Source organism: Habropoda laboriosa, unplaced genomic scaffold (genome assembly GCF_001263275.1).
Source record: "Habropoda laboriosa isolate 0110345459 unplaced genomic scaffold, ASM126327v1 scaffold80, whole genome shotgun sequence".
Taxonomy (NCBI): Eukaryota; Metazoa; Arthropoda; class Insecta; order Hymenoptera; family Apidae; genus Habropoda; species Habropoda laboriosa.
Window position 1 is genome coordinate 272108 of NW_017100193.1, and position 15294 is coordinate 287401.

The 15294-nt window shown below is 44.8% G+C and overlaps 1 protein-coding gene across 1 annotated transcript in view; it reads left to right on the forward strand.

The window, feature by feature from the left end:
• Window positions 1–15294, forward strand: part of LOC108570209 (histone-lysine N-methyltransferase 2E) — a 16969-nt gene extending 1675 nt beyond the window's left edge. Inside the window, 12 exon segments of the mRNA XM_017932012.1 lie at window positions 5358–7934; window positions 8010–8097; window positions 8227–8377; window positions 8460–8604; window positions 8670–8717; window positions 8807–9458; window positions 9547–10230; window positions 10233–11462; window positions 11546–13087; window positions 13176–13419; window positions 13498–13635; window positions 13705–15294. Coding sequence (XP_017787501.1) covers window positions 5671–7934; window positions 8010–8097; window positions 8227–8377; window positions 8460–8604; window positions 8670–8717; window positions 8807–9458; window positions 9547–10230; window positions 10233–11462; window positions 11546–13087; window positions 13176–13419; window positions 13498–13635; window positions 13705–14165 — 7647 coding nt within the window. The 5' untranslated portion in view covers window positions 5358–5670 and the 3' untranslated portion in view covers window positions 14166–15294.

Here is a 15294-nt window from a genome sequence, read left to right on the forward strand (position 1 = left end):
GTTCTCTCGTTCTCTTTTTTCTTATTCCTTTCGTGATCCCTTCCAATCCTGCTCTTGTCTCTCCTATTTTCTTTGACCACCCCCCTCTTCCGTGCAACTCTGCGCCGTTTACATCCTCAGGAATATAGTTCGGAAATGTAGTAATTTCTTATCGAGCTGGATCTAGATAATAGAATTACGGGTAACATTGATATTGCACGTAAAAACGTCCAATAAATCTTCCGTTTGTCGGTTCGAGTAGCCTCGAGTGTTCGTTTTAAAGTCAAATCTGGGGTATTTGTGGTGGAGCACGGGGCTGATATAATGTTCGTGGGTGGTTAACCAATGGCTTTACCACAAAACAAAAAATTAAAAAATATTCAATATATTGGGCAATCGAAAGGTTGAAAAAATTGGAAAAATAATTTTTGAACAATTGGAGAGTATGGAAGTTTAAGTTTAAGCGTCTCGAAATTGAATTCGGTGGGGTACGCCTCTGGTGGTAGCATTTGTTGGCTACGAGGTGAAATCGTATCGACCGCAAGGGAAGTTCGCGCGCAGTGACGGGCACGCGCAACACATACACGTTTGATTCGCAAGAAAGCCATATCCAAGAGAATCCATCCTTCCCTCCAATACCTATATCAATTGTCAATTCATTCTTCTTCTTTTACTTAGAGAAGTCAGACGAATTGGATATACGCATGGTTCTCGAATTTTAAAATTGCTCGGGATTTTTTTTTTAATTATAGCATAGAATAAGGTCACACCGTGTAATCAGTTAACCATTGTTCGTTCTTTTTTGACAACGCAGTAGTAGAGGACCGAAGTGCTCGGACTTGCTCGACCATTATCATTGGTCGACCCTACTGACGTCACCGCGGAAGGTCCAATAGGACGATGTCGATGCGTATGCACAGTAGTGGTGCATCGTATTTACTTGCAGAAATTTGTGTCATCGCCTGGCAATAGTTTAGGCCAGCAGATTATATCGATCTAACGAATCTTCCATATGCTTATAACTAAGTTTCCTCTTCGATTATCGATTTTTCACCAACGATCGATTAAAATGAAACAGACGTTTGAAACACATAATACTCGAATCGAAAATCAAGGGAACACGAGAGAAGGCGACGATTTCACAAGATTTACGCCGCAAAGAGTCGATGCATTTCTCAGGGATGACATCAGAGTGTATTAATGGTGCTTGCGGTTACTATGGGTACGCCGTGTTCACGATAAACAGCGGAGTATATCGCTAAGCTGGTTGAAAGTAGAAGTAGAATACTATTTTCCGTTTTTCCACGATATGCCATTACGATTGCGTAAACTGCCGTCCATTAAATCATCGCGATAAGGCCAGGCTCGTCTATTGAATTTTTTGCGTAAACGGTAGGCGGATTGTGCAATTGTTTAAAAGCGGGTAGGGGACAGATGCAGCGAAATGCAATAAAAGTTAGTACGGTTTGGCTGGCTAGCGCGAGAAAGATGCGGGATTCTCGGTAACCTTGGTTGTAATAGTGGAGGTGTACAAAGCTGTATCCTCATCCCCCGGACCCCCGCGCCTTAAACACTCCCACATAATGTGTAGAGTTGCAGTGCAAGTTTTCTTAACGTATTGTTAATCATTCGACGGAATGGCCTTCTAATTGCGCATTACTTCTACTTGCAAAAAATTTCAAAAATGAATACATGGTCAATTTTGAATGTTTACAATGGACTGAAAGTCTTACGCTTGCAAGCCGCAGTATGATTCGATACTAGGGATATTACGTATTCATGTGCCGTCGGAAAAAAGGAAAGAAACTTCGGAAGTAGTACCCGTTTTGAACTTGCCTTTAAGGTAAATGAATATTTAAAATGAAATCTAGGTGGATTGAACTTTCCGTGAATTTCACGAAAGCATCGGCATACATATTTCTTCCAGTAAACATACTGCTGCTTTTACGTCTACTTCTACGCCGCTAAATGTTCGACTTGTCGATCCTCCTCCCCACTCTCCGTGCGCGGGAGAGCGCGAGCGTGCAGTATACAAAGGCCTGATTGCCGGACACTCGGTGAAATATGCCAGAGTCCCCGCCAATAACCGGTATATCGCCGTCCTCTCCTCGCTTTTGCGTCGTATTCACGCGCGCTACACCGACAGACGTGTAGGAACCAGACGCAAGAAACAATACTACGAGAGCATTTCCTCGATAATTTGTCCAAAAGGGGCGTTAAAAAGGTCAGGGAATGGGGGAGGATTTAAATGATACGCAGAGGCGAAGAACAACCACTTCATTCCGCGGCAGTTTCGTGCTTTTTCGCTCGATCATACATGTAAATGAATGGGAACGCTCTGTGCGCAGTTTTGCAATCCCTTTTCGTACTTTCGCGGCGGTCGATATGCAACATGGCCGTTCATGTCCTCCAACGGGAACGAATGAAACACGTTCGATAGGAAAATGATCGAGAGTGATTTGATGTATGAATCTACTGGAAGTGTAATGTCTCTCCAGAGGAGACTGTCGTGCACGGTTTCATTCCACTGGCTGGTGGTAGCGCGCGGTTCTGCGGATTAATCGCTTAGGAATGTGACCGTATACTGGAGAAAGACTGTACTATACTATAATCCCTATGAAACTAAAAATGTTCAATAATTGCAAGCAATTTCTTCCACTGATTATACTATCTTGTTATGGGTAGGTACTTTTTTTTTCCGTAGGAAAGTCGTTGATGATGGACCAGAAGTGAAACCCGGAATAATTGTACGCAGGTATGCCGGGAAAAAATCGATATGACCATATACAGGGTGAAGTTTCCCGTTCAGGAATTAGTTATGGTATTTAGAGCGGGATTGTTCTTCGAATGAACTTAGCGGCGGATGGAATACAGGCCGAGTACAACGGAGTGCGCATTTCAGCTGCGCACTAGCGAAAGAGCAACACCGTTTCCCTGTGGCGAAAGGGTCAGCGGAAGCGTCAAACGACTTGTCGCTCTGACAATGCGAGCATTGATACTATTGCAAACCGCGTTTATCCCTCTTTTCCTTCTCTGATACCGTTCTATTAGAGTACTACCTTCCTCAAGCAACTTTTTTACCGCTGTGACAACTGCTTGAAAAATGATGGATAACAGATCGATAGAGTAGTTTGTTTTAAACCATAGCAGAGATGATCAGAGGGATGCTGTGATTGAGCAGTGGAGCGAATGTATGTGTGTGCATGAAAAGGGGAGGAGGTGACAGCATTGAGCGATAATCGTTCAGGAATAATTTTGGTTCGTATCGAATCAATGCAAGGGTCGAGGTACGCCAAGTAGGTCGCCACAAATCCCATTGCTGCCAACGCGACAAACCAGCCTGCAACGCTGCACGCTCGTTAACTCGCGGACGCTGGAAAGACAGCTGTTCACTTCCCTGCGAGATTCACCAAAAGGTTGCAGAGATAATACCTTCTTTTCTTTTCAATTTTACGCTTCTCCGGAATTTTCGCCCAATTTATTGGCCAGTTACCAATGGTACGCGTAACAGCTGAAACGATTAAATCTATATTTAGCCATCGCACGTACATGGTGTACAACAGCTGGTTCTGGCAGTTTCCCTGAAATAATACCACATTCTCTACTTGGTTTCTTAGTTCCTTTCTGAAAATGCAGATTTTTTACTTGGGGATGAGTTAAAGCGTGTATACAAGCTTGGCCAGTCGGGTTAAAATTAAATCGCGACGCGCACGATCGAGAGTGCATAACCTCGGTTAACAGATGCCTGCGTGGCCACGCGATGAAAGCTGAATCTCTGCCATTGGCGTTTTGACAGTGCCGATAACGCCGTTACGCTGCAACCGGTCACGTGACCTACCGCGGTGCAGTTGTGTAACGCGCGATAGCTTTCCTCGGAGTCGGCCAATTTCAGGATACAATTCGAATGTGTCGTTAATCATGAGGAAAATATCAGTTGGAGAATAACGAATAAATTCATTGTAATAGATCGTAAACTGTTAAATGGTTATACCGTTACGGGTGTATAGTGGATTTACGATGGAGTTGTAATTAGTCGGTTGCCGCGATTTTTTTCTGAAAAGCCTGGGACAAAAGCCTGAGAAACGACTGCTGCGCGGCTTTCAGTAGTAGTAGCACGTGCCGCTGACAATGAGTGGCACTGTAAAAGGCACGGTGCACATGGAACGACCGCTTCCTATTCACGCACTGGTCGCGTGATCGCGACTCTAGTTTCGCTCGCGTAGAGGAATTTTTCCATTTCACGATGACCAGAAAACTGACGGTACTTGGAAGAAGATGCTTGAAAAATGCAACAATCTGTACCTATCATTACGATTTCAGCTGATTTCTTTTTTGTTTCGTTCTTTTTATTATTATTATTATTATTATTAAAAATCATTATTTTATGCGTTACCGTGTAGAGAAATTGTATGGAAAGCACTCGGAATCGCCTGGAAAAAGTATCGTTTTATCACTTTAGTGGTAAAGAAAAGGGTATTCCCCCGTCTTAATTACACGATGTTCTCTGTTATCGATAGTTGCACGTTGCGAATCAAGCCTAGCGATAGCTTTCGCCGTCGCGAATGGCCAGCGCCGCGTATTTTTATATCCGATCGGCTGTTTACATTGAGCTCCGCGGAGGAAATTGATAATACTAATTCGTTAGTAGCGTACACGAGGTGGCAGAACCACGCAGGCACACTTGGCGTTGGTCCAGCCGCACGTGCGCGACTTGACATAAACCTGCAAATGCTTGTTACACGCTTCGTAATGTTTCTCGAGAGAGAGGAAGGAATTTTCTGGAATTTTCCTCCCCATCCAGGATCAAAAGACGCTGTAATTAAACGCTCAAGATCGATTCATCGAGCTTAATCTTTCTGTAATCTAAATCGATTTTATCGCACGACCACGAACCGGTTTGCATTGAGAGACATCATCGTTAAACGCTCTTGCAAATTGTCCTTTCCATCTCTTTTTCACACTACACCGGTTTTACACTGGATCATCGTAATTAAATACTTGGAATATACGATCAATTGGTACCGTGTAAGTCGAGGCTACTTTTGTTTTTCTATTGAAAATAAAGAGGACCTAAATTGAAAGGTTTACTTAAAAAGTTTTGACACGTTCGATGAGTGTAAAAATAGATTATTTTACTCGAATCCGTTGAAGACGGCGGCGATCTGTGTTAGATACCGGTGGAAACGTTTTTCTTTCCGATCGATAGCCTTGAATATTGCACCGCCACGTCACGGCCTCTGAATAATTAATGCCTCTCACGAGATGTTTAGGCTGGGGTATGTAGCCAACCAAAGACACATTTTCATTCTTAAAAATATACGTACGTAGAACTTTTCTCTATAAAATCTTTCTCTAATTTTAAATCGTACTTCTTGCAGCCTATGGTTCAGGATCCTCAAATAGCGGAATCGAAGAGTGCGGTATCCCAAGCTGCCGGACGAGGAGATACCAGTTCAATCCTGACTCGCTCGAGTTTCCAGTTGGCGTGATCGAAAGGCCTCCAAAACGTCGACCCCGTCGGTGATCAAGTTATCGGGGGGTGGAACAGCTGGGGGCGGGGAGCAATTGTCCCCAGGGCCTGGCCCACCTCCCTCGGTCTCCCCGGCCGAGCAGACCGATGCTAACGAGAATGATGCCTCCTCCGCCGCGACGAAACGCGTCGACAGCTATCCTCAGACCGCTGAAACCACCATGAGCTTCGTTTTGCAGCTGGGCACGGTAGAAACATCTCTGGAGAAGAAGAACTCCTCCGGTCAGCCATCTTCTTCGTTGAATCAGGAGACAACCGGTACATTAGTCGGTGGTACCGATGATTCCAACAAGCCTCAGATCCTTCAGTGTTTGGAGAGCACTTCAGAGATCTCAGCAGGACATGTCATTTCATTTTCCACTGTAAAATCGGTCAGCGTTACTTATCCCGTGGCTAAAACCGTCAGGGAGGTCCAGAGGATCACTGGTCCCCAGACGAATACCACCCAGGTGTTAACGACTCGCGTGATCTCGCAGAAATTGCCCTCGTCCACCCACCAAACGCAGTCCACTACGCCTCTGACTCTGAACGCTTCTACGAATGTAGTTCACGTTCCGGTAAACACTCAGTCCTTACCGTCTCCAGGTAGCGGGCTGACACATGTGTACCCTTTGCAGCACGCGGTGTCCACGCAGGCAAAGCAGCAGCAAGCTAGAAATCAGGTGGGCAGCTGCGAGAGCAAACAACAGACAAGCACAGTGCCTAGTCTCCAAACTAGTAGCGTGCCTCTGAAGGTTCAGCCTGTTTCCTCGCAGTTGATGGTGAGTAGCAGCGCGGTCAGAGCCATCAGCACCGCAACCTCGTTACCCAATATTCAGAGGATACACGTAAAGGCGCAGAATCTCGTTGGGCAGGGCCAGACGGTGAACCTGCAAAAGGTGAAGGCTGTGACGAACGTTAATCAGGGGGTAACTGTTCAGAGGAACACCGTACCTAGGATACAAACGGTACAAAAGAGCCAGGTGTCCACTGGCACAGTTCAAACCGCTCAGTTCGCTGTTAATCAAGTCACGAACAATGCCAATGCACAGAGGGCCCAACAGGGGAACTCCGCGCTCCAGAAAGCACAAGCGAATGCCGCCGCGAGCATGCAAAAGGTGGCGCAGGTTTACAATAACCAGAAGGTACCGTCGCAGGTGTTAAGTAGCCATCCGAATCACAAAGCACAACTACAACAGATAGCAACCGGTAATCAACAGCAGGGATTACAGAAGTTACAGGTTCAGCCGCAGAAGACAGTGACCACCGTGCCCAGGCAGCAACAGTCAGCCACCACGCCGGTGAATAACGTTCAGAAGCCTAGCAATTCTGTAGCTGGTATACAGAAGGTACAAGTAGTCGGGCAAGTGCAGTGTCAACAACAATCGTCGCAAGTTCAGAAGCATGTGCAACAAGTTCAGCCGTCGCATCATCAGAGATCACAGTCGACGGCAGCTTTGCAAAAGTCTCAAACGGTGGCCACCGTCAATTCCAGTAGAGTACAAACGATCACGAACGTATGCAAAAGCAACAGCGTCCCGAATATTACGAAGGCGTCGCAGAACGCTAATTTATTAGCTGTGAACAAGCAACAAGTGATATCGCAGCCGCAGCAGTCGCAGCAAGTACACCCAGCTCAGAACTCTTCCCAATTACAGCAACAATTACTGCAACAGACCTCACAGACACAGCAACAGTCGCAGCAGCATGTGGTGCAGAAGCAGCAGCAACAACAACAACAGCAGGCGAATGCGAATCCGCCGACACAGAGAAGTCACAGTATTAGCAATGTGCACCAGAAGGTCGCCACTATAGCAACGATGCCCAACAACCAACGAACCCAGGTGATGAACTCGAAGATGCAGCAACAACAGCAACAGATGGTAATGAGAGTGGGTGTACCAAAAAACCAAGCGCAGACGTTACAGCAGGGAAACATGAAAAGTATTCCTCAGAAAATGGCGAACACCGTGAAACCAGCAAACTCGCAGAATGCCGTGCAACAGTCGCTACACAGAGCCGCAAATTCACAGCCAGTGAAAATAATTCAGCAACAGCAGAACGTAATAGGTCCTCAGAACGCTCAGAAACAACCTGGATGCATCAAAACGATACCACCTCAGAAGCCAGCACAGAGGAATCACGCGCAGAAAGTAGCCGGTATTAAAACTTCTTTGAATACAAACGTGACTGCAGTGAAGAGTCAAGGACCGACTACCGCAGTCGCACAAAAGACGAGCATCAAAACGTTGCTTCCTCAGCAGACTGTCGCGTCGAACATGTTGATGCATAAGAATCAGCCGATTAAAATACAACAGCAAGGGGTACAGCAGAAACAGCTTATCGCGACATCGCAGTTCCCCCAGCAAGTTAGGCAACAGTCTGGTCAAGTAAAGACGTTACTGCCAGTAACTAGCACGGAACCTCGCAAGGATGTCGAGAACAAGTTAGTATTTACTCGTTTCCTTTGTCTCTTCCAAAACGCCGTCAATAACTGAATAACTGAACGTAATATTTCTAGAACTGAACCCGAGTCTCGCGAACCTAAAGAAGATGAACGTCAACAACGTCCTACATCTCCAATTATAAGAATACCCCCTCCTTACGAGGTAACATATACTGTAGTAGACATAATGCAATTGTTCAATAATGAGTCTTCAGAGTCATTTTACAGTGTGCACTGTTGCATTTTGTAGTCATATATAGTTGTTCCTAGAACACTTAATTCTTGATTATAGTGTCTTCAGTACGTCCTACAGGATCACAATTATGGTGCACCACCGCCACGAACACCGTCACCACCCTCACCACCCTCTCATCCAAAACAGCCCATCAATGGAGCCGGGAGTTCAACCGCAACCTCTCAGCACGCTTATATTTATGGGAAAGGTACACTTCACGGATCATTCAACGATCGCGAACAAGCTAAAAACGCATGTAACTAACAACGCGACATTACTGTTAATTGCAGTTGTTAGTGGCACTAACGTGGAAGATGATGCAGCCAGCGCTATCAGCAGCGAAACAGGCAGAGACGTTGAACTGGAAGGTGAGGAAACTGAGACCGCTCCGGAAGGAGAAGGAGACGACGAGGACAGTGTTACTAGATGTATATGGTGAGTATTTCTTATAAAAAAAAATAAGTAAAACGTATCTATCTTAAAATATATGCAATTTTCAGTGACTTCGAGCATGACGATGGATATATGATCTGCTGCGATCGATGTTTGTAAGTATGACCAAAATTCTCGTGATGCCTGCTCAATTTCGACTCAATTTTAATCTTTCACTAACCAATGGAAATATCCGTAATCGTAGAGTTTGGCAACACGTTGACTGTATGGGCATAGATCGTTCTAACATTCCTGACGAGTATCTCTGTGAAATCTGTCGACCGCGACGTGTAGACAGGCAAAGAGCTCGCGCTTTACAGATGCGAAAACGCGAGGAATTGCTAAATTCAGATACGTCATCGGACACGTCGTCCACTAGTTCAGCAGACACCGACGTCGGTGTGAACACGATCCCAAAGAAACGAACGTTACAACAACAAGTCCCGCGACGGAAATCCGAGCCGCCGCAAGTAAGACGTTTGAACAACAATAACAACAATAATAATAACAACGTCGCGAAAAGACAGAGGAGAGATTCTCATCCGAGGCAATCCAGCGCGGTTCGTAAAAAAGAAACAACAAAACGAGGCCCAGGTAAACGTAAAGTTAAACGAAGAATGAGTCTAGAGGATAAGGAGGAGGATAGCCAAGACGCATGGAGCTCTACTAACGTCACGCCACTTAGACAGTGGATCGAACGCTACGAAGAGGCTGTGACGAATCACTATAGTCCGGAATTGAGAGCCAGAATATCCTCGATCAAAGTGAACGGCACGCATAGCGATTTGAGGCAGAGTAACATGAGTATGATCGCCACTGGAAAATGTAGGCTCAACGTACACAGTAACAACGTTAGAGTAAGTACGACTATTCTATACAACGAGGAATCATTCTTTTCATTAAAATAGATTACAAAAGATTGCTTTTCTTTTTTTCATAATGCAGTTTTTGGTAGCAACGATGTATCTCCAACCGAACACACCTGTTGTCGAGCTACGAGGAAAGTATATGCTAAGTACACAACATCGGCCATCGTATCCCCAAGGAAGACAACACAGTCAGAGGCCAGGACCTTTCGTATTCTTTTATCGGTTACCACGCGATGGGACGGAAGTGTGTGTGGACACCAGAACGTACGGGAACGATGCTAGATTTGTGCGACGTAGTTGTAAGCCTAATGCAGAAGTGAAACATTGTATAGAGAAAGGAACGTTACATTTGTATATCGTGACCACTACCGCGATCGAGAAAAACGCTGAGATCACGATCAGACACGAGCAACACGACCTGCTGTTATCGCCTAATCCGAACGGCCCCATAATGCCTATCGTCTGTGCGTGTAATAATCCCAGAGAATGTCAGATAGTATCCCTAAACCAATTAAACAGAAGAGGAAGCAACGGAACACTGGCTGAGAACGCGGACGGTCGAGAGAGAAGACGAAGGGGCAGGCGAAATACAGTCTGTGAGGACAGCGATTCCTCGACTGCGATCCCCAATAGCACTGTCATCGCGCAACCTGTGCCACCACCGACGATAGTATCAACAGTATCAGCTCCACCAAGAAGAACAGTTACAACCACCGTAACGAACACAGTGCGTCAAGTACCTAAGGAGGAACCTCCAATAAGGTGTCAGAAAGCAAGAAAGACAAAAAGAAGATGACCAGAGAAGAAAGGAAAATGGAAGCAATCATGAAAGCCTTCGAGAGGCTGGAGAAAGCGGAGCAAAGGAAACAAGAGGTTCAGGCGAGGAATGCACAGAGAAAAGAGTCCGGTGGCACGCACAGCGACAACGACGACGCTCCTAGTGTCACAGTGCAGTCCTCCAAGCAGAAACAACAAACCTCTGACAGACCTCTTAGGCGAAAAAGGAGAAAAGGTAGAGCAAGGACGACTTCTCAATCTCAAAGTAGTAGTCGAAGGACGAGGTTAAATTCCGCGGATTCCGACGAGTCTTCTGGAGAAGAAAGCAACTCGCTGCAGTCACCTCCTTTGCTGAGCCAAAATCACTCTCAGAATCGGGATGCTCCTTACTCTTCCCACTTGCACACTCCTGCCAAGAATACTAACGAGAATGTAGCTACGTCTGGTGGTGGTCATCAAGGAATTCCAACAGCAGCTGGTCTATTGCTGGCTCTGGCTAATTCAAACGCACCTGGGCCCAGTTCGCCTCCTTTGCAACAACCAACACCAGTGAAAAGTCCAACCTGCGATAGCGGAGCGAGTAGCAGTTCTCAAAGTTCCACTCCATCCACTCCTTTATCCTCGGCTTGTTTACTGGTCGCAGCAGCGGTTGGTCCCTTAGCTCCTGGCTTTAAATTCCCAAAGACTAAGAAAGTCCTGATGAACGAATGGCTGAAAGAATCGCCCGATCCACCTCAGAGCAACATATCTCAAGTATCACCGTTACCCGCATTGCCCCCAACGTCTGCGTCGAATTCTATAAACCCTCTTTGTAGGTCCTCGGATTTTTCCTTACCCACAGACTCTTCCGCAGAGTTCTTAACGCAGAGTTATGCGGCTAAGAGTCTGGCGACCCTTGTCCAGGCGGCTAATTCCGTCTCTGGAATATGCGATTCACCACCTCAAAAGAAGCAAGCTATCAGTGGAAATAACACAGTGTGCCCTGTTTCCACGGGGTCAGCTAAAAAGAGGTGGCTACGTCAAGCCATCTCCGAGGAATGTGATTCGCCCAACAGTCGGCCAGAGAGTCCACCGCCCAGTGAAATGGTAGCTCCGCCAAAGAAGAGGAGAATAGCTAGAGAAAGCTTGTCGTCGGATAATTATACTCCACCTACAACACCCACCATGTTGGTTCCTGAGTCTACTCCGAATAACAGGTCTCTGTGTCCTGTTGAAGTAAGTTAATTACTTAATTTTTCATATCTTTTTGCTTATGAGTAAATAGAAGGTTGATCTTTTAATCGAATAATTTCTTCTAGGACGATTTCATCGAGCAGCTACAATCACCGTTGATCGAGCAAAACGATGAACGTCACACGATGACAGAGTCTGTGAAACAGGAGGTCAATTCACATGAACATGTGAATTCAGACGAGACTATGCGACAAAAGCTTTCAGTAGACATCCCTCAGAATTTTCACGTAAAGAGTATAAAATCTGAGGAATCCATGACTGTAGTGCAAATAGATGCGTCGCTGGTAAAGGAAGAAAACCTTGAGGTAAAAAAAGAGGAGTACGATGAAATGGAATGCGACGCGTATATACACTTGGAGTCGAAGCCTTCTGTTAAAGATGAGTATCGAGCCATTAAGAATGATACAGATCATCAGAGAGATAAGAGCAAGAAGGAACATGTTATAAAAAAAGAGGTAGAACACTTGGAGGTAGAAAAGGGTACAGTTGAAATAGTTGATCAGAACGAGGAGGGTGACACAGAAATGGAAGATTTCAGTTCTCCAATCGCTCTCATGGAATCAGATGCAATCCTGAAGCAACGTGTAGCCGAGATGAAGCTCGAATTCGGCGGTAGCATAAGTGAGATGGTTAAAATTGAGAATGAGAAGTGTGACGATGACAAAAGATCCGAGGACGCGAAAAGTGAAGTGAAATCTGACGATAACATGTCGATAGACGAGTTCGATGTCGAAGCACAGATGAAGAAGATCACTGGCGACGATGGAAACGACTATAAGGAAAAAGTAGACACCAGTTCAGAAAAGGACAAGAGTATGGATGGTATCGAGGGTTTGATGGAGAGCTCGAAAGAAGATTCAGAGTCCGAGGATAAGGATATGGACGATGTGAAGTACGAAACGTCATTCAAGTCGTTCAACATCAACCACGAGGAGAAGTTATTCAAAGAGTTCGAAAATAAAACTGAACCAGAATGCATCATTGAGAATAACACTAAAGAGACCGAGCAAAGTCAAGAATCTCAAAAAACAGAACAGCTGTCCGCACTCGTTACATCATCAGAGGAGTCCATATTTGAGTCTACATCATCCAACATGGATGCAGAATCCATCGCAGAGCCGCCAAAGATTTTTCATTCCATTCCACCATTAAGCGAACGTATTCGTAAGAAGACAGAAACAACGAGTACACCAAAAAGCCAGCTAAATTTCGAAGCGGCTATCATTGAATCTACCATTGACATGGAAACAGTGGATGGATCTAAGAATGGCGAGCAAAAGTCGATGCTCTCGACGGCTTTGAGAGAGTTGCTGGAAGCCAAATTAGATGATCTAGCATCTGACAGTCCAAAGGAGGAGACCATTGAGGAAAATAATACCCCGTACATCGAGCCAAAGTCTGAATCTCCAGAACAGATAATAGAAGTTCAAGAGTCTGTATTAAAACCTGCCCCGCAAATTATCCAGAATGAAGAAGTTCCTCCAGTGAAGGAAGAAGAAGCTCCGCCTAAAGAGATCAAACGACTAAAGGATCCCAGAACCGTCGTTCCAAATACTATGCCAGCCCCTGCATTTAAACCTGATACAATTCCCCCTGTTAAACGAAAGGTTAGAATAATTATAAAATAGAGTGCTCCTTTTGAAGTTATGCATTCATGTGTTTTCTCGTTTATTCAAAAGTAATTTACTGTTCTAGTTGTCCATATCAGAGTACCGTAAACGCAAACAACAATCGTCTGGCACGCCTCCAGAGCCTGAACCGTCAAATGATGCTTCCGCAACGGATAAAGGAGGGGCGAGAGGTAGATCGGACAGTGCGAGCAGCGGGACTTCGTCTCTCAGTTCCGATGAGGAAGGATCCAAAATTTCATTATCTCTCGATATACCGAGCCTCACCGCGCTACCGCTTTTTACCAACGCAGAAAGCGAAGAAAAGAAAGGTAATGATCAACAGGGATATTGAAAATATTTATATTTAAAATAGCACATTATTTCATTAAAGTGTTACGCTCTTTTAGGTGGTGAGGAAGGCACAATAGGTTGGTCCGCAGCTCCAACTCTTGTTGAACGTCAACGAGAAAACCTTACGGAAAGATTGAAACGAGAGTTTGGATTGTTCCTCAGCGACGACGAAGAAGAGAGAGCTCGCAAACATGGTAAAATTCTATTTCCTTTCTTTTCTTTTTTCGATAATCATACGTTTATTTAATTGAAAATTATCGTAGGTCTAACAGCAGAGGCAATATTAAAAGCACGCAAGACGTCTCCGCCACATCCCTCTGTCTCGAATACCCCACCGGGGTATCCTGTACCTCAGCTGCCTCCTCAACCCTATATACCTCCTCCAGGATCAGCGTCAATACATTATCCCCAATTCCAAAGCAAACCGCCTTGTCCTGTCCAGTATCCGAACTTCACTGTCCCGCAGAGTACCTCGCAGCCAATTTATACGAACGCTGCCCCACAGGCCTCTGCGAATAAACAGGCGCAGCAATTTTTAGTACCACAAGCGTCTCAAGCACCACCGGGCTCGAATCCATACCCCCCTCAGTTTATTCCACCATCTACCACAGCAGTATCAATCTCCAAGTACTCGTCCGTGACACCGCCATCCGGAAATCAAATGTATCCTGCGTCCGGCCAATCGCAGAAGCAGTTTTACAATCACCCGGCGCCGAGGTCTTAACCCACATAAAAAGGTAGCGCTGCTCGAAAAACTTTTTAGCTGGGGAAATTTTTATTAGACTTGGTCGTTTAATTCCATTAGATTAAAGCATATTAAGTTATCCTCCCTGGCCTGAAGGGAAAGGGGGCGAAACAAAATATATCGAGAGAAGAACAGAAAGAAAAAAATAACAAACTCACGATCTCTTCTGCCTTACGTCGTTCGTGTTCTAGCAAAAGGGTATTTAAATGTATATGATAAAATGATAATTCGCGCACGCACGACTGGCAGTAAAAATAAAGAAGAGATTCGTGATCATACAGGTGCTACTCTGTTCTCGCTTGTATTAAGGACGTTATACGTACACCGTTGACTGCGAGAGAAGAAACATGAAAGAAATGACACACTTCTGATGGTTTCGGAGACGCACTCGATGGAATTCGCGTGGCCTAAAGTGATAATGAAGTATTTTGAACAAAAAAAAACGAAAAAAAAGAAAGGAATATGTAGTGTTATCGTGCATTATATAGATAAATGACCGTATTTAAGGAAAACATTGGCATCTAATCGTGTTATGGCCAAAAGTGTACTGCACGATGTACACTTTTTATATCGGTGAAAACGGTGCCCTAAGAACGTTTATACATAGCATTAGTCCAACTTTGGTGAAACCGCAACAAAGTTGGAACCGATCCAGACCGATAATCGTGATACGCATCGGTTAGGACCATCTGACAGTTATATATTACATATATGTATACACACGTACACAAAGGAACACACGTACACAAAAAAACGTGCATACCTGCATTATCCGAGTTCTTTGTAAATATCATTTGCATATATGCATAATATAACGATACTGAAGTGTACATTTAATCTTAGTTAAGAAAGAGTCAAGGGAGAGATACAGAAGAAACTAAGACACTGTGCTGTGAGTTGCAGTTTTTATTTTATTTTTTTACGAAAACGAACAAAAAAAGGAAAAAGAGCATCGACATGATCGGGATCTTTAAAAAAAAGCGTACATTTCTTTGGATTTAAAATGGAACGATAATCACCGCACAGTGACGGGTTCCTTGGTCGAGGATTGAAATTTTTGCTTTTCGATTCCATCGTGGTGATGATCATCGATTCCATGGGAAGAACA